The 18006-nt window shown below is 40.7% G+C and overlaps 1 protein-coding gene across 4 annotated transcripts in view; it reads left to right on the forward strand.

The window, feature by feature from the left end:
• Positions 1-17730, forward strand: part of PDE6D (phosphodiesterase 6D) — a 29088-nt gene extending 11358 nt beyond the window's left edge. For 2 of the 4 annotated variants that reach the window (XM_026854807.1, XM_026854808.1), the window contains exons 2-5: positions 8873-8961; positions 13679-13804; positions 14641-14746; positions 17101-17730. In XM_026854807.1, coding sequence (XP_026710608.1) covers positions 8873-8961; positions 13679-13804; positions 14641-14746; positions 17101-17182 — 403 coding nt within the window. In that variant the 3' untranslated portion in view covers positions 17183-17730. Of the gene's footprint in view, positions 1-5138; positions 5380-8872; positions 8962-13678; positions 13805-14640; positions 14747-17100 lie in introns of those variants that run through there. The other 2 variants (XM_026854805.1, XM_026854806.1) reach the window with 2 other exon arrangements.
• Positions 17731-18006: the final 276 nt, after the last annotated feature.

The following is an 18006-nucleotide window of genomic DNA, read 5'->3' on the forward strand; positions in this document are numbered from 1 at the left end:
TGTAAAGAACAATAGGCCATAATGATTTACAGGGAGGTAAAATCCTCTGAGGGCTTCTGGTTACAACCTCATTTATGAAAATGAAGTTATTCACCAGAAGCCCTTGATAGATTATTTCCATGAAACTCCCTCTAGTTCACTTATTGCTGAGAACCTTGAAATATTATCATAATAGTTCAGCTGTGTTGAAATGATTGAATGTTCTGAAGTAGTTAAGATGAAGTTGTTTCAATCGCTGAATCACTTTCAGCATTCACTTGCAGAAAGGAAAATTGTTTGATGTGCTAAAATTAAGAAGTGGGCAAACTTACTCCAAATTGTTTGGGGGTTTAAAGCATTTAAATTAATTTTAAGCATTCTGGATTAAAAAAATCTCTATCCAGCCAGATTTGAATTGCAGGAATGTTGTTCTTTTAGTTGCCTCCCCCTCATCATAGCATTTCTTGGAGTGGCTTTTCAAGCTGTCCTGCGAGCTACCTCACCTTTAGGTAGAGGTGAGGCATCTCCTGTGAGCAGGTCCCAGTGTTTTATGTTTCAACTGTATTTTTAGTTTCCCTGTTGTATGTGGTGTCTCTGTTAGCTTTCTCCTTAGTTACATTCAGTTTTCTTCTTTCCACTGAGCTACAAGCAACCCACTTTAAAATTACATTCTGATAAAGCCCTATGGATTTTAAAGGTCACATTCTTTTCTTGGATGAATACATCATTCCCATTGATTCACCTGCTGTTTCTGCAAACTCAGAGTATTACTGATGACATTAATTATGTTAATATTCAAAGGGTTCTTAGTATGAGCTCAAGCTTTTCTAACATGCTAATTTTTGAGATCCATTTAAAATTCAGGGAAGATGGGAAGGAGTTGAGTGTTACCACACTGGAAAAGAGAAAATAATTTTCTTTGTGCAATTCATGGTTCTGAAATGGTCCTGCAAGCAATGATGACTTTTTCTAAGTTATTGGTTGTTTTACTACCTAGGATGTAAAGCAATCTCCAGATGTGATTGCATGTTGTTTTTCCTGCTGAGGCATTGGTATAAAGGAATTCTATCAAACCTATTCAGAGAAGCCAAAGAAAAGCCTAAAAAACAATAGGCAGCAGAAAGCAGCATAAAACCACTACATTGCTTCAGCTTGCTCTTACTTTGGCATTGTTATCTGGTTCTAGGAACCATTTTAACATCTGTTTCTTGAGGAAACAAAACACATTTCTAATAGTAGCAAACAAAGCACTTCCACAGATCTGGCACACAAAGCAGCTTGCTCCCTCTGACAAGAGAATGTGCCCCATAAGCTGGTGATTTGTGTGTGTAGATTTGATTTGGAGTTTATTCCCACTTTAAGCAAACTGTATTCTATGTACCACAAGTGCATTTTGTTTTTTGCTTTAACTTTTGTCCTTAAGGATCTCAAATCTTACGTTTTTTCTTTTGGGGCTTAGAAATGGTTGGTCTTTTTAGGTTGAACTTAGGTCCTAGAGAAGTGCCTAGCACATGCTCTGGAAGCGTCTACATGGCCTTTGCTGGTACATCAGGGTAGCAAGGTAGTCTTGTCTTCTGCAGGAGCTGCTGGGGAATGTCACATATTGTTGCTTTTGTCTGAAGAAATCAAAGGTTACTTCAGATGCCTAATTTGGTTCCTATTGCTCAGCAGTGGTAGGAATTGCTGGAATTTGAGAGCGTTAAGCTTCTACAAGACTAGACTCATCTAGACAGAGAAGTAAATCTTGAAACAATAGTGTGTACATCTGTGTCTAGTTCAGCTATTTGCAAATCACTCTCATTTATTCTTTTTAATCTTTTTCCTTCCTGATGACCCTTACCTTCCTCTCAGTAGGCCTGTAATTCTTTCCTTGAAAATGTACATCGATTTGTTTCTTGCTCCTTTGGTTTGAGGAAGAGAGGAAAAGTCAGTGAAATCGAAGCCTGGCTTAGTTTGCAATATTACCGTGTTAACTGAGGAAACAAAACACGAGTCTAGGAGCAATCCATCTTCATTGGTTTTGTACAAGGTCCTGCTTGTGTTAAGGCTACTACAGGTGTCACCAATTCTGATGTAAATATTTAAGATTTGAGGAGATTTCGCTCTGAATATTTTCAGACAGAAAGTTGACAAGAGTGCAAGTTAAATATAAACTAACTGAAAGAAAACTCTGGGCCTTATTCTGCTACATGATGTCACTAGGATGCTGTGGAGTAGAGATGTATGTTAATTGTCCATTTTAATGAAAATAGTGAATAATAATTGTATTATTCAACCTAAACTGTTTGAAAGGCACAGATGTTAAACTGGGTAGTCTGCATAAAATTTTTATTAGCAAATGTTGAACATGGTTTTGCTGCATTTCCAAAGTATGACATGTGCAACGTTGTATTTCTCTAATTTGATCAGCATCTCTTTGCAGCTGATCTGACTATGAATTGACCTATGCTGCATTTTTTGTAGCTGCATTTGTTGTAGACTTTTGCAGTGTGTCTCAATGTGAGCCCTGCTAAGATAATATATATTAAGAGGCTCAAGCAGGAAATACTTTCATGGTGGGAACATAGCTCATCTTCAAAACGATTACCCAAGGTGCAGAGGGTGTCTTTGAAAAATTCTTACAGGGAGAATGTAACATATAGCAATGAATACTGTAGCTTAACAACAGCACCAACCTTACTGCATAGCAAAAATGATCTGAGGTCTACTTAATATAATATGATGTAGCAATATTAACTTCTGCCCTATTAGCATAATTTTCTATTACAATCAAGGTAAAGTTGACAAGGTGTTCAATAACATGTGTGACTCTTTCCAAGTACAGGCCAAGAACAGCTTAATCCAGAGTTGTCTGATGTTAGACGAAAATATGTGGTGATATAAGATCCATGTAGACTGTATCTGCAAGCAAAGATGTAAGGGGGAAAGTAAAAAGGGAGGTACAAAGTATATGAATATATGAAATTGTGTTGATTTTTTTTTTTTTTTTTGCTGTGATGCTATAGCTGTTAAATATATCCCTCTGATTACATAATTTTCTGTGAAATGACTGTCAGCTGCTGAGGACTTTTGCTGCGTTTTGTCATGTGGTTCACATGAATCTGTGGATCTCCCTGGCTTCTGTTGCACAGCAATTTGTTCTGTGCATGAGACTTTAAAAGCAGGCTCTTCTACAGTGAGTACAGGAGTGTCAGGGGTGCTTTGAAGGGATAATTGGCTTCCTTCCATTTGAGGATTTAATACAGCACCTTTCCACTCCCCAGCACAGTAACCCATATCTTGTGTGTCACTCCAGGAAAGTTGGTTTATTATAGCAGAGTTCTACAAAATACCTGCTCCTGTAAGAGCTGTCATAGCATGCTTTCTGACTAATCTGGAACCCAAGAGTGTGCTGCTGTCTGAAAGCAGTAGAAGTTGACACTGCTGTGCCCAAGGCTGCAGTAATGTTTGAGGAATAGCTTCCAGTTTGTGTGTTTGTTTTGGTACTTCTGTTACCAGACAGAATAGATGGGCTCTCCTTCAGTTCCTTCAGATATGATTTTGCATTGAATTTCAGCCTTGGGCTAGGAGGAAGGACTCATTTTCTCTTAACACATGGTCAATATGTTTACTTGTGTTTTATTAAACACCAAAGACAACAGCATTTCTCTTCATTGTGAACAGAGTGAACTCAAGGACCTGATTCAGCAGAATGTCTGTGCATATGCTTAAATTTAAGCACACAATTAAAAGTTCTGGGGAAGAGGGATTTGGGACTTGTAATAAAAAGTGAGATTAGAAAGATTAGAGGACGAATGGCATGAGTGGAATAGAAGCATTAGGCTGTTTGGGTGGTCTACTTTGCAATCCTGTAGTTTGATAGTTATTTTGCATAACTTATTTTGGTCCTTACTCCTCAGACTGAGTTGAAACAACTGAGATGCAAATGTTCTTCTGGGAAAATATGTCTGATAAAAGTATAATCCTTAAAGGATGATCTTTACTTACCTGTAACAGACTTTAAAGTAACATGCTCGCACATGTCATGAGTGCCTGGTTGTGTCTGCTTTTCACGACAGACAATGTAAAATCAGGAGTGACCTTTGGGCAGTCTAGAAGCTTTTCTGGGTCTGCAACAGAGATGTAAGTCTGAATTGTTCAGAGCTTTCTGCTCCACCTTCTCTCTGTCATTTGTCCCGTATGACAATTCTTACTAGCATGTAATTGTTGAGATCCTGTTTGCACCTGGCATGTAGTGAGCTGTTCTTAATGTTGCATTTCATGTACAAAACCCAAAAAGGTGGCAAAGATGATGAAAGACCATCCCTTCCAAGAGTGGTTATGAACATTAGGCTTGCTTTTATTATGAAAGAGTGCAGCCATTCCTAAGGTTTTAGAATGATGTACACAGCAAGGAATAATTTTAATGGAAGAAATGACACCTACTGTTTGTTGCAGACTTTGAGATATTCAGGAAGTGCTAAACATTGAAACATACAAATAATAGTCAGGGAGATTGGGGAAGAAATTCTTTAACTCCATACTACTTTAATGATTCACTTTGTACTCATTTTCTTCCTTCAAGGTTATTCTTAATTACCAGCATGGTAATACAAGGGAATCTTTTGCAATGCTAAAGCACTTAAAGCTAAGTGTGTATATTTTAATTTGTTTGAATGAGGTGATCTCTATGGCAGATACAAAAGAGAAAGAATTTCTGTTCTGAGTTCAGAGGTATTCAAGACAACAAAACTTGGATTTAGAAATGCACAAACCATTTCCTTTCATCAGGCTAAGCAAAGCAGGTCTGTGAGGAAGCTAATTCATGTCATGTATATAAAGCAAGTCAAATTCCAACTACTACAAAGCTTTTATGTAAGACTTTGCTGACCCAATAGGTGGTGGAATATAAATAGATCAACAGTACACCCTTCCTTCTGCTGTTCTACCTAATCCTTCCTTGCCTTCAGCACTGAAGAGCATTTGATCTGTTGAGTCTTAAATCAGACATTGTTTCCTATAAAAAAAAAAAAAAACAAAATCCAGGAAAATGAAAATTTAATGGCATAATAGTGTTCTTGTGATTTTTTTTTAGAATGAGAAGCTGAATTAGGAATATGCTATTGTTCTTCCTTTTTTTTTTCGTATATGCTAACTTCATAAAGCTGTAAATGCCTGGCTCTCTACTTGCACTCCTTAGCTACCCCTGCCATGTGGCTTGACATGAGCCACTTCAAAAAAAGTAATTGTGTTAAACCTGTATTAATTTACTTTCTCCTTTTGAATAATACTTAAAATACCCTCTTCATCCTGCCTGCAGGTCTCCACTGCTGCTTGGAAGATGGAGCACTTTTTATTTTTAGTAACAATATCTCTCATGCTGGGATGGAAGAATCTTAAACCAATTAAACACATTAGAAGATAACTGTGTGTAGGTTTTGGTTCAAGATCTCCATTTTCTTCACTCTGGGGTATGTCCTAGTACCAGCCTTTCTATCCTAGATGACAGAAATAGTGTGATAAGCTGCTAACTAGGTAAGCAGTACAGCTGCTGCTTTGTCAGGTATTTTGTTGCCAAAAAACCAATTCTGATGGGCTTTGCCTTTTTTTAAATTCCATTACAGTTAAGTTTTATAAATTATCTCTGTTTTTACTTAGGAAATTTTTTCAGCTGCCTGTTTCTTTTTAAACATGTATTTTTTTAAAAGAATTAATCTCTTGAATGCAAAGAGTTTTTTCAAATATAAGAGGATTGTTTGTATGCACTTTTAAGATTTGATGACTTGTTCTTCCCTTTTAATAATGCTTCATTACTGGGAAAAAACTTGTGAACTGGCTAGAGTATTCTGATCCCTTAAATATGTCTGGATCCATATATTTTAACTCTGTATACACTCTGAATAGCAGGTTGATTTCATTTTTTTATTTGCAGAAGCTGGAAAAGCATGTCCAGAACCTGCACATGCATCTTTCTAGGCCAGAAAGCCTTTGGCTACGCTGACACTAAGCCTTTATTAATTTGTTACAGAATTTATATGGGTTAGCAATGTCCAGTTTGTTTAAATACAAGATACTTTCTAGGAACTGTGGCATGCATTGCTGACCTGCATGCTCTCATCAGCAGGAATATAGTCTTGAGCTTTTTATTTATTTGTCATTTTTAATTTGACAGAATACAAAGCATGGGGCAGGCTGTCCTGAATGGATTTACTCTTACGGTGGAACATCAGTACAGAATAAAGTCTGATAGCACTTTATAGAAGTCTCAACACCCTGGGTGTTGACATACTTAGCATTGTTCAGCATGGCAATGTAACCTGTATCATCTCTCTTGGAGTGGGTTGAGGGGTAAATCCTTATAAGGAGAAGTGACAGAGGTCAGTACAGTAGTGTTTTCTCTCACCAGAAATAGTAGGTCACTATCACTCTATAACTGTGTATTTCAAGTAAGGATGATAATTAAGCTGTGAGGCTACATATACTCTTTGAAGGGCAATTCTAATGTAATACTTTTGAAAATGGTAAATGTGATTTCAGAGTACTCCAAAAATTGATAAGGGAAGAGAGACAGGAAGGTAAGGTAAATCAAGGCATAGAAAAGAAGACAGTCCATTAGTCAGAGTACTGGTATAGCACTGGGGAGGCTGGATCAGTTCCTGTGCCGTGTTGGGTTTGCTGTTCTGGTTAGTGTTTCATTTCCAGTTCAGAGGACCTTGTCTACTGCTCAGTTTAGCACTACACAGCCTGTGGCCAGATCTGTGAGCTCGTAACTCCCACTGATATTGATAGTGAACAAATAGCAAGTAAATACTTCTGAAGGGGATCATTTTTTAAAGGTAATACAGGTTTTTGATAATCAAGTGCCCAATCTACTGAGTTACTGTACAGCTAATAGTCAACACTGTTTGCATCACAGGATGTTGTGAAGGTAAATTAATTTGTCAGTGAGGTGCTCAGATTGTCTCATTTGCTATCTTTCCCTCATACATGGCATTTGATAGATTGCACAGTGCTTTCTATGCAAATAGCTTCACCCTGGCTAGTTTATGTGTTTGTCTGTGGGAAGATGTATCGAAAAATGGTGGAAATTTTTTATGTTTTAAATTATGGTTGGGGCGGTTCCATCCTGTGGATTGTGTTGGCTGGGGACTTTGAGTTTTCCAGCCAGCACCACATGAAGTGCCCAGCCCCACTGCAGGTTCTTGCCATGCTGCTGCCTGCTTTCTCTCTCCAACTTGCCTGTCTACAGCCCCCATCTCCCTTGGTTTGCTAGCTGGGGAGGCGTCTCCACTTTCCAGCTTTCTCCCAGGATATGGAGGTGGCATATGGGGCCCTCCGAGGATGTTGTTTTCCATCTTTTCCCCCTTTCACTTTTCCCTTAATCCCAGAACATGGGGTAGATATTATATGTTTTAGAACAAGTCTAGAAAGACATAAGCAGGATGCCCTAAGCTCTCTCTTCCTGTGCTTCAAGTTGTTGCTAAGTTTTGGAAGCTCTAAGGCCATGCCTCTATAAACAGACCTGCGCCCACATTCTCACCTTTCTCTTCTCTTTTGCCCTTTCAGTGGGATATGGAAAGTCTGGCCAGCCTTCTGGAAGGGAAAGGTTCCTCACATCTGCGCTGAAGCAGCCATCTTTCCTTCCCTCCTCCACACACGTAATTTTAAAACAAATGTTACCCTGTAATGCAAAATTTGCTAAAGCATCTGTTTCTTCCCTGGAGCTCTGGAAAAATGTTATCAATGTGACAAGTTTGTGTGAGTCTGCCTGGAAACTGTGTATGTTAGAGGATGAGTTCAATATGCATATCTCTTGACAGCTCCTATTTATACCTACGTCAAGGTCCATATTGTCCCTCTTCTACTTTTCTACCTCCCCAGTCAGTTCCTTGAGCAGTTGGTCTCACTTTCTCCCGGATAGTTTCCAGTCTCTTGTCTAGGAAGTATTGAGTATGAAGGGCATGCTGTCATAAATCAGCAGAAGTAAACACCTGGAAAAGCATTGGTTTGCACAGCCTCATCTCACACATCCTGCTCTATTCGGGCTCCTTGCATTTATGCTGGTGGCTCCTCAGAGCCACCCTGATGAGCTGTGGAGCAGGAGGCTGCTGCGAGGCCTCAGGCTTACTGATGGCTGTATCCCTGTTCCAAATGGCATTGGGCAGGTGTGCAGGCTCCTTGCTCTGATGTGTCAGCATCTGAGTTCTGTTATGGGAGAGATTTTTCAAAGGTGTGCTTATGATCGTGATTAATTGTCCCTTTGAAAATATGAGTATTTCATATTTGCCTATAACTTTGACTAATCGCTGATCTGGGCTTTTCAAAAGCTGGCACAGCCTCGCTTGCTGAGAGTGAAAAGAGAGGATCTCTCTTGCTTAGTGCTCAGCAGCCGAAGAACTCCCATGAGTGGCAGTTACCAGGTCAACAGCAATAGAACAACCCTTGATATTAATATTTTGTAAACTAGGAAAACAAGCTCAATCAGGTGTTATTCTTTTTCAAATATTATATAGGAAGCACTTCTTTTTCTAGCATTTTTCAAATGCTGGAGAACAGCAATTGTTTGTGTAGAATTATCTGTTATTGTTAGCAATGTTTTTGCTTCTCTGCAGCATAGTGACATTGCCTTTATCCTTTAGAAGCAATGGAAAATGATAAATGAGGTTAACAAGCTTCAGTCTAAAGTGAAAACTAAATCTGTGACTATACAACTCTTGCTGCATTCGTTTTGGTCAAGGGTTGGTTTGTTCATTTATTTTCTCAGAAAAAGTGTCTCTTTTCCTTGGCCTCCTGAGAATCAGAAAACATGATTGAAACTCAGCTGGAGTAGCCTGTTTCAGGGCTAAGCAAAGAATACTAGGGACAGTATTTAGGGATGTACATAGCCTGTTTTCCTTAACTGCTTCCCAATCAGAAACTGGATGAACCTCCGGGATGCAGAAACAGGGAAAATCCTCTGGCAAGGAACAGAAGATTTGTCTGTACCTGGAGTGGAGCATGAAGGTACTGTGTGGCCTTATTGTGCATTTTGGGGCTGGCTGGTGCTGCGTGTCTGAGTCACCAGAGTTGCGAGCATACCCCTGCTTTGGAGAACAGACGTCCTGGCTGTGACTTCATACCTTCAGAGGCTTCCACCACAATAACCTGGGGACACATGGAGAAGGGTGGGAGTGGATCAGTGGCTGGCAAAGGGGACAAGTTAAATGATGCTAAACAGGAAGCTCAGCTTGGATAAGAGTGGTTGACCCTTGCTAGGTTGATTATTGGTTCCAAAATTAAAAGCATAAAAATATATTGACTTTTCTCAGTATAATAACAGGGTTTACTCAAGGTAGAGGTCAGATGGAGAACCAGTGGGGAAGAAGCATACACAGTTACTACCTTGCCTGGCCACAACTCTCCTAATATTCTCCTGTACTAAATTTGACCTCTGCTTTAAAATGGCATACATGACACACTTATTCTGCTTTCCGATCCCTCTACCATTGCTAGCCTGTTGCCCTTCCACTTCTGAGTAGCAGAGGTCTTCACTGTCCCTTACTCTTCTCTATTTGTGACAAAGCACTGTGACAGGTAACATTCGTTGCCAAGAGCTTTGCTTCAGGTCTGTGAAGAGTCTGACCTCACTGAATTAATTTTGAAGGCTTTTCTATTATGTGAGTACCATAGCAGATCTCCAGTAAGTGGAGTGAACTCAATCATTTAATTATGCTGGTGACATTGATGTATTTTTGGTTAGGCATCAAGGACTGAGTTCTGCCTGTCGCTACTAGGACTTACCTCTCCCAAAAAATGGAGAATCTGTTGTGTCTGAAGGAGGCAACCAGTGTACAAAGATCCTTCTCTGTCAAGATTATGTACAGAAGATCTGCGGCAAAACACCATGAGTCCAGTAGCCTTCCAGCAATATACCTGGTTTCAAAGCCAGCTTAAGGCACAAGAGAAATGAGTTGCCTTCTCATTTGGTGTGTGTGTGTCCCCCGGTCACCATTCATCTGCTTTATGACAAGAATTCATTAATAGAACCAGTAGTAGGTTGTCTCAGCTTAAGAGGGGCTTGATGCCAGGAATAGAGGATGCAGGTCAGAGCTAGAGGAAAGCAAAGCTATGACTTAGTGACTACTAAGAGCATTTTCCAAGCTTTGTCTCCTTCAGCCTTGTTAACCTGTACTACCATTTTATGCCAGTCTGACAGCAAACAGTTCTGCCGATAGGCCTTAACAGATATTTACTCATGCCTCTCATACAAAATACCTGTATTAAAGGAAAAACATTCCAGCATATTCATATTCAACTGTAGCAAAGCAGTTGAAATACAACCTTCAAAAGAAATGTGGTAATTAATGAGCTTAATACTAAATTTCTTAAACTGCGGGTTAGTGATTCTTTGCCTTCTTAAAATAACTGTGTGACAGGAAATCTAGGAGAAATGAGGAATCAGGCTTTAGAAAGCAGAAGAAAATTAGCCAGAAATATTCCCAGTCTTCCCAGATTTTGTGCTGCAAAATCTTCTCCTTGGAGGCATGGCTAGTCTTTGAATCCTCTTCACTCTGTCTCACAGCAGTGTGTTGCACTGCCATGGTTCAGTGCAAACTGCAGAAAGGTGTGCTCTGGGGCAGAGAGGACAGCTGGAACTGTCTCAGGAGGGTTTGTTGTGTTGCCCCATTTCCCTCCTGCCATCTTTCTCACTTTGGCAGATCATATCACCTCGCTGTGTGTCAGGTTTTCCTCACATATAAAACAGGGACCCTCACCTCCATCAGAGGAGCCTGGGGAATTAATTAAAGCATACTCTGGCATGAGATTAATGCCCATTGTACAAGGAATTGTTAAGACCTTATCTGGTGTGCAGTTCAGTCATCCATCTAGAAGATGGATGAGTGCAAACTGGAACAGGTGCAGAGAAGAGCTATTAGGAGAAGCCACTGAAAAGATTATGGATGGGATGATGGTCCTCCTTAGGAGAAGAGAGGCAAAAAGCCATTCTTGTATGGCTTAGAAAGAAGAGAAGGCTGAGATGGATAGATTATTCTCAATAAATAGTCTAAGAAACGGGAGAGGTGTCCAACAAAGGAGGATAATCTGACTATGAATTAAAAGAAGGTGCAGGGAAATGCAATTCCAGTACAGTCCTGCAACAGAAACGGAGTTAGAGTAATTGTTTTAAAATTAAGGCCACGTGTGTCTCAAAGTCATTATATAGTGTGTGTGTGTGTGTGTGTGTGTGTGTATTCTGTGGCCATTCAGGGCAAATCACAGTCTAGACATAGCAAACAAAGAATCAAATATATAGTAGAGTGAGTAAAATATATTTCCTTTAAACAGGACTTCTATTTGCTTTTTAAACAGGACTTCTATTTGGTTTAAGTACAGGTTTCTTTAAAAAATGAACTCATAAGTTTCAAATCATGATACTGTATTACTACCTAAACTTACTATTACCACTTACATTAAATTGGATTGCTGCCGAAGTCTTAACATAACCGCTGAAAGTAGGGAAAATCACTGCCACTGCCTGAGCACCTGAAACTGGAATTAACCATCTAAACCAGCTTTTGAGAGCAGGAGCTTTTATGTGTACCCAGTCAGCTCAATTTAGTGACAGTGCATTCAAAACTGGGAGGTAAATGGGATATGAAAAAAGTTTGGTTTCTTCTGATATACAAGCAAATCTTGGAGTAAGCTGCTGAGGTGTAGTACTTGTAGAATCCCCAGTGTTGTTCACAGTCACCCCAGCCAGCTTTCATTCAGGAAATAAAAATAATCCTTTCATTATCTAATAAAAGATGTAGTTTCAAATGTAAGTTTGGCTAAGATAGCTTGCTTTCTTACATGTCCCAAATATTTAAGGTTGTTTTATTAAACTATATGAAAACATGATATGGATATTTTAATTGAATTTCAGTTTCTAACTAAATGCAGTTGGACCCAAAATTCCTTGCTTAGTAAATTAGAATGTGTCATTCATCACTTTCTAATCAGAATTAAGTATCTGACTAAATCTATGTTAGCTATGTAAGTGCTTAAATAAATTTGCAGGTATAGTATATCCTCAAGTTAAAAAAAAACATGTAGTAAATTTAGGATAAAGTCTGTGCTTACCCACATTTCAGCATGTTTTAAAATGGACCTAACTAATGAGAATCTATCTTCTTTCTCTTCTATATTTTTAATGGAAAAAAAGAGGTATAAAAGAAAAATTAGTTTAAAATAAGTAACTTTAATTAAAATTTCTGCTTGATGGTATAAATATCAACTAAAATCTCTTAGATCAGATGTTTAAAGACTACACAGTCTTACTTTTATTAAAAGTAACCTTTTATTTTATAGTTTTACAATATTAAAGCAAACATTCTCAGCCGTCTGTCTTGGGGATGAAAGAAATGTAATTACTAAATTGCAGAATAGTTTTAACAAGTCATTTTTCACTTAACTGCACAGGGATGTTTATTCACAACAGGCTGTAGTCTGTACTTGTGAGGGCAGTAAAGGATGGTGCCATGCAGATTTCTATTCTGGAAAAAAAAAAAAAAAGACTAAAAATAATTAGAGCTTTTGCATTTAAAACTCTTCCTTTACACTTTTCATTTTCTCTTACTTCTTTTAAGCAAACCGTGGGCTGTGTACTTCGCCATGGGATAGGATGGTAGCTTACATTCCCTAACCCTCCAGCTCTCTAGATTGGTTTCTTATCAAGGTCCTACTCCATTAAACTTCATTAGATGGATTTGCCTGGGGTTTTGTAGACTTCCTTTTATTAAACAGCAGCCTGCTCATGGATGTTTTGATACGCTTTCCATTGAGGAACAGTTTGGCTCATAAAGCACATGCCAGCTGTATTCCCTCCCCTCTTTTATTTCTAATAAATTTACATGAAATATTTTGTATTACGCAGGAAGGATTATGTATAATCACACCACTGAAGTATGATGGGCTTGGGAGAGTTTTAGTATATTGACTCCCCCCTGTATTCTCCTGATTAGGACCTTTCAGCATGTTAATCAGTGCTCCCAAACTGTCCCTTCTTTTACTCCTCCACCTCTAAAAAAAAGCTTTATGAAATATCTACCGGGTACGGTTTGCCACTTGCTGTTAGTGTCTCATCCCTTGCAAGAGCCCAGAAACCCTGGATTGTCAAATTACTCTCTCTCTTAAACTCTCTAGTTTGGTACTGCCTGTGGGTCACAACATTTGGGGAACAGACATTTTGTATACTTTTACAGAATGACTTCCCAGAGCTATGTGAGATGGTTGAAACAGTGCTGCTGGGCTCTGAAATAGCCGTTTGTGGTTTGCTGGGGATGCACACAGCCTGAAAGGAGAGGAGAAGTGAGAAGGGCTAACACGCTTGGTGTACTAAGCAGCCCTTCAACAACTTGTGATCATCAGCACACTTCCTAAAGTAAAAAATAAAGTTAGATCTCATATGTCAACTTGAAGAATTGTGGGTTTTAGTAATAAGCAGCTAAGAACCAGGAGTCTGAGAGATCAGTGTTATATCCCTGGTTCTGTCACAAGTTTCTTTCTTGGCTTGGGGCAAGGTACATTAATCTTGGATTTCACTCTTGCAAATGTAAAAACAAAGTCCTCTGTGTTTGTATTTCTCCTGCTACTATGATCTTGTACTAGCACTAATCATTAATCGGAGTATTCTCATAGCATCTGAAGCATCTGGGTTTGTTTTACTGTGTCCAAATAATGCTTCTTATCTGTTTCACAGCTCGAGTTCCCAAAAAAATCCTGAAATGCAAAGCAGTGTCTCGGGAGTTAAACTTTTCCTCAGCAGAACAAATGGAAAAATTCCGACTGGAACAGAAAGTTTATTTCAAAGGGCAGTGTCTAGAAGGTATGCATCTGCTCTATGTGCAGTCCTGCGGCAGCGCAGGGAGTGACCCCAGCGCAGCGGGGAGTAGAGAAACTAAAATGGGTTGAACGTGGTGATTTTAATTTTTCAGAGTAGCACTGGAGTGCTCATCTTGTCAGGACTAATGGGCCACAGTATTAGGGATAGCATTTCATAAGTGTATTAACAGTTTGTTATGTAAGCAAAAAATCTGGGTAATCATGCTTCAGGGCATAAATCCACCGCAGGCTGCCTGAGGCAAGGAAACAGGTTATTTTAGAGTCACCCATTATGGGGATTCGTGTATCTTCCTCAGAAGCACCTAGTGCTGGCCACCACCAGGCTGGAGGCTGGACTAAAGGTTTACTTTGGTTACAGCAGTGCCACCGAGTGTTGTCCCTGTGACTCCATAGCTGCACATCTGACCTCCCTCACTGCAGTATTACTCTTAATCTGGGGCAGAGGAGGGGGAGATAAAACAGTGAGCTCCTTGTCTTTTGGGCAACCAGTTGTACACTTAATCTCAACTCGATCCAGCCTGCAAAAGGGGGAGTATGGTTTCCCTGTTTCCAATTAGGTGTGATGAAATTTCCACTGAATGCTAAGGAAGTGGTGTGGCTTTATCATTACCATCAGCTATTTTAGAAAGGGAGTATCTGCTTTAAGAGGAGGGCAGGGTTCAGTGCAGTTTAAGACATACAAGTAATTTAAATGTAAAATGTTGGCAGCACAGCAGGACAGTTTAGGGAGTTCCCCAGCCTGTCAGGTGAAAAGCAAAAGGACCATTTGTGGATTTTATCTTCTTTCAAATGCCTCTGGATCTTCTTTTTACTTTGCAGAATGGTTCTTTGAATTCGGTTTTGTGATTCCTAACTCCACAAACACTTGGCAGTCCTTGATAGAGGCAGCACCTGAATCACAGATGATGCCAGCTAACGTTTTAACGTGAGTGCCTTGGGCTTACAGACTCTGAGAGCAGGCAAAAATAAAAGCAGTGTGGCATTTCCTTGGGGACCACAGTGGGAATGAAGAGAGGGAGCTGCTACCAACTCTGAATCACCCTCACTACTGTTAGTTGTTGAGAGATGAAAAGGGCTAAGCCAACCTCATTACCTTTTTTCCCATAGGTCCAATTTGCATTAATAGAGCAGTACAAGTTTGGAGAAAGTGGAACTGATCCTTTATTAGAGTTGCTTAATTTTTTTTGAAAGGTGAACTGTGAAAGGATTTTATGATGTTTTACAGCCGAATTACCCCTTACATCCAGAGAGAAAAAAAATGTTTGGGCCATTTTCAAATCCAGCTATTGATCACTCACTTTTTCCAAGGTGGTTGTTTTTCATGTAATGTATCACCATAGGAGCTGTTGTAGTGTTTGTTTCATCACTGTACCATTTTGCCAAGCTTTGAATGTCTCACGTTGGCTTATAAACTGTGCGTTTAGTCACACAGAGTTGTATTCGGGGATAAAATACCCTTAACAGGTAGGAAACAGTCATTTTGCAGTCACCTGTAATGGTATTCACACACTTTCCCCAGAAACGTCCAGTGCTGGCCAGTGTTTGCACACTGACTTGTGAGTAGGTCAGCGACCCCTAGGACTTGTGTCAGAATAACGCACGCTGGGCGTTGCTCTGGGGGTGGACAGGGAGGCACAAGCTTTGGTGGGGGATGGAAAAGGTTCCTTGAGGGAGGCCCCTGGGAAGCTGTAATCACTGACAAAAACCACCCTCCCTGCAGTGCTAGATGGGGGCTGGCAAGCACATGAGGAGCACGTTGCCAGCAGAGACAGAAGGGTATGGGAATCCTCCTGCCAACGAGAGGCAGACAGGGAGAGCCAGTCTCACCGCAAGGTCACTGTGTCCTCTGGAAGACCCTCTCCAGCATTTTCCCTCTTGTTCCCTGTCTGGAGTAAAGCCAGTCACATAGAGGAGGCACCAGGATGGGAACTACCGTCACTGATTTCTATTCACAGCACGTCTCAAAGAGAGTGTGGACTCAGAGAGCATCAGTGTTCAAACACTGCTCCCTGGCACAGTCTGCTCGGGACCATGTAGGTGCTACACATGTCCTTGGCTTCCAGAGCCAGTGGCTTTCAGGCAGGACAGGAGGAGCCGGATTTGGGAATCAGAGTAAAGAAATAAAGAAATCTGACAAGTTAGTTTTGTCCGTTTTTGGGAAATCAAGGCATTTTCAGGACTGGGAGTTGAGAGAGTCCAGTTCTCAAATGACCTTGAGGATTTTCCAGTGTCCCATTCTTTCCCTGGAGTCTGTCCACTTGTCATGGTCAGCCCAGATCTCTCTCCTATTCATGGAAGTGTCCTAAAGTTGTTCTTGAGGCTTTTCAGTAGAATCACCAGCCCAAAGAAATCCAAAAATTTTTTTTTGGCCCAAAGAAATCAGCTTTTTTCAGCTGCCAAGACTTGAAGAGCCCCTCACTTTCTGATATTCCCAAAGACCTCATGTTTGTCTCAGTGTTTCCATAGCAGGAGAGAATGGAGATGTGGTATTTGGTGGTAAGTGAGGCACTCTGCACAAAGGATTCCCAGGATGACTGAATGTCAGACAGAACATTCCCTGACATTTGAGTTCAAGCATTGGCCACGCCACAGCAAAAGCCTTCCGTTTTTGCCAGGTTCAGCTTTGCCAGCGTTTACAGATACCAAGAGTCACAGTGGAGATGGAACTGCTTTTCTGATTTTCAAGAGCCAAAGTTCTTTTGTCTACCAAAACCTCAAAGTCAGCACCTTAAATCATCAGAGCTTTTGTCACACCCAAATCTACATTTCCATTGCAGTTTGTATAAAATATGCTTGTGTGTTTGCATTTAAGCATTGCTTGAGGGAAATGACATCCTAAGTTGCTTGAAGTAGCTTGCTCAGCACTAGAGGACAGAGATGGGGAATAAAAAAAGAATTTCCATTGGTTTTCACAATTCACTGCAAAAAGAGAGGGGCCTGAAGGTTCTGGGACTGCTAGTTTATTTTTAGCGACAGACGTGAGCAGAAGTTTGCTGTTTGTGAGCCCTCTGCAGCCTGCGTGGTAACTGTGCCCAGCAAGGGGGTGACACGGGAGGGATGGGGGAGCTGCTCCACGTAGGAACGCAGTGGAGAGCTCCTGCAGCCCCGACGGCCCCGAAACAGAGCTCAGTGCTCACCGCACGCAGCTCCAAACCCCAGCTCCTGTTGCAGGGGGCAAGGTGTCAGCCCAGGCGGGGCAGAGCAGTGAGGGGAGCAGTTGTTTTCTACTGTTCATGCATTGTTCTAATACCTCTTCTTTCTCCTCTCTTCCCTCCACAGTGGTAATGTTATTATAGAAACCAAATTCTATGATGACGATCTTCTCGTAAGCACTTCCAGAGTGAGACTTTTCTACGTTTGAGATGGCGCTTTTTGGAGCTGTTTTAGTTTTCCTCCATACAGTTCTTGGTGCAGAACCCCCCGACTATCCAGTGGAAGACACTCCTGTAGGCGGTGACCCTGGGGACCAGCTCAACGTGGGTTGTGACCTTTGCCCATCAGTTGTTTTGCTTTCTTCTCTGACAAGACCAGACCAAACCCTCAGAGACAGGACCATCTGCTCAGCGGTGCACTGGGGAATAGAGGCTGTCTCTGAACACGGGCAAACGGTGGTCATGCAGAACCAATACTGTAAATTATGTTAGTTTCATCCTTTGTACTTCTCTGGATCCTGTTATAATCTCCCATTTCCACTCACACCAAACTCTAAATGCGTTTCATTTTTGGGGGATTAAGTTAACTTTTTCATTTTTCTCATGTTGTAGGTTTTTATCCTTTCACTGGATTTCTGTGTAACTGGTCCACACATCCTCTTACCCTGAACTTGTAAAATAGACTGTGATATCACCTAATGTAATTAAAACAAATTTCTCAATTAAAACATTCCTACCGTCCAAAGAAGGGAAGAAATGTTAGTTATGTGCATTTTCCTTTCTGTGATAAGGCAGGCACAAACTGTCATCACTCAAGCCAGCAGCAGCACTGGCCTTTCCACAGCCCTGCTTCTTCCACAGGCCCCGTACCCTTGTTAAGTTTCTCTTCCTCCAGCTGACCATGCAGGAAAGGTTTCCTGACTGCTCCCACACAGGTTTCTCCTTGGCCTTGTTTCTGTCCATTAATCCTGCGTGCCCAGTCACCAGTTTCTTGAGCAGCACTGCACGCTGTTCTGCTTTTCTAAGTTCCTGG

Source organism: Athene cunicularia, assembly GCF_003259725.1.
Source record: "Athene cunicularia isolate RWA chromosome 9 unlocalized genomic scaffold, athCun1 chr9_part1, whole genome shotgun sequence".
Classification (NCBI taxonomy): Eukaryota; Metazoa; Chordata; class Aves; order Strigiformes; family Strigidae; genus Athene; species Athene cunicularia.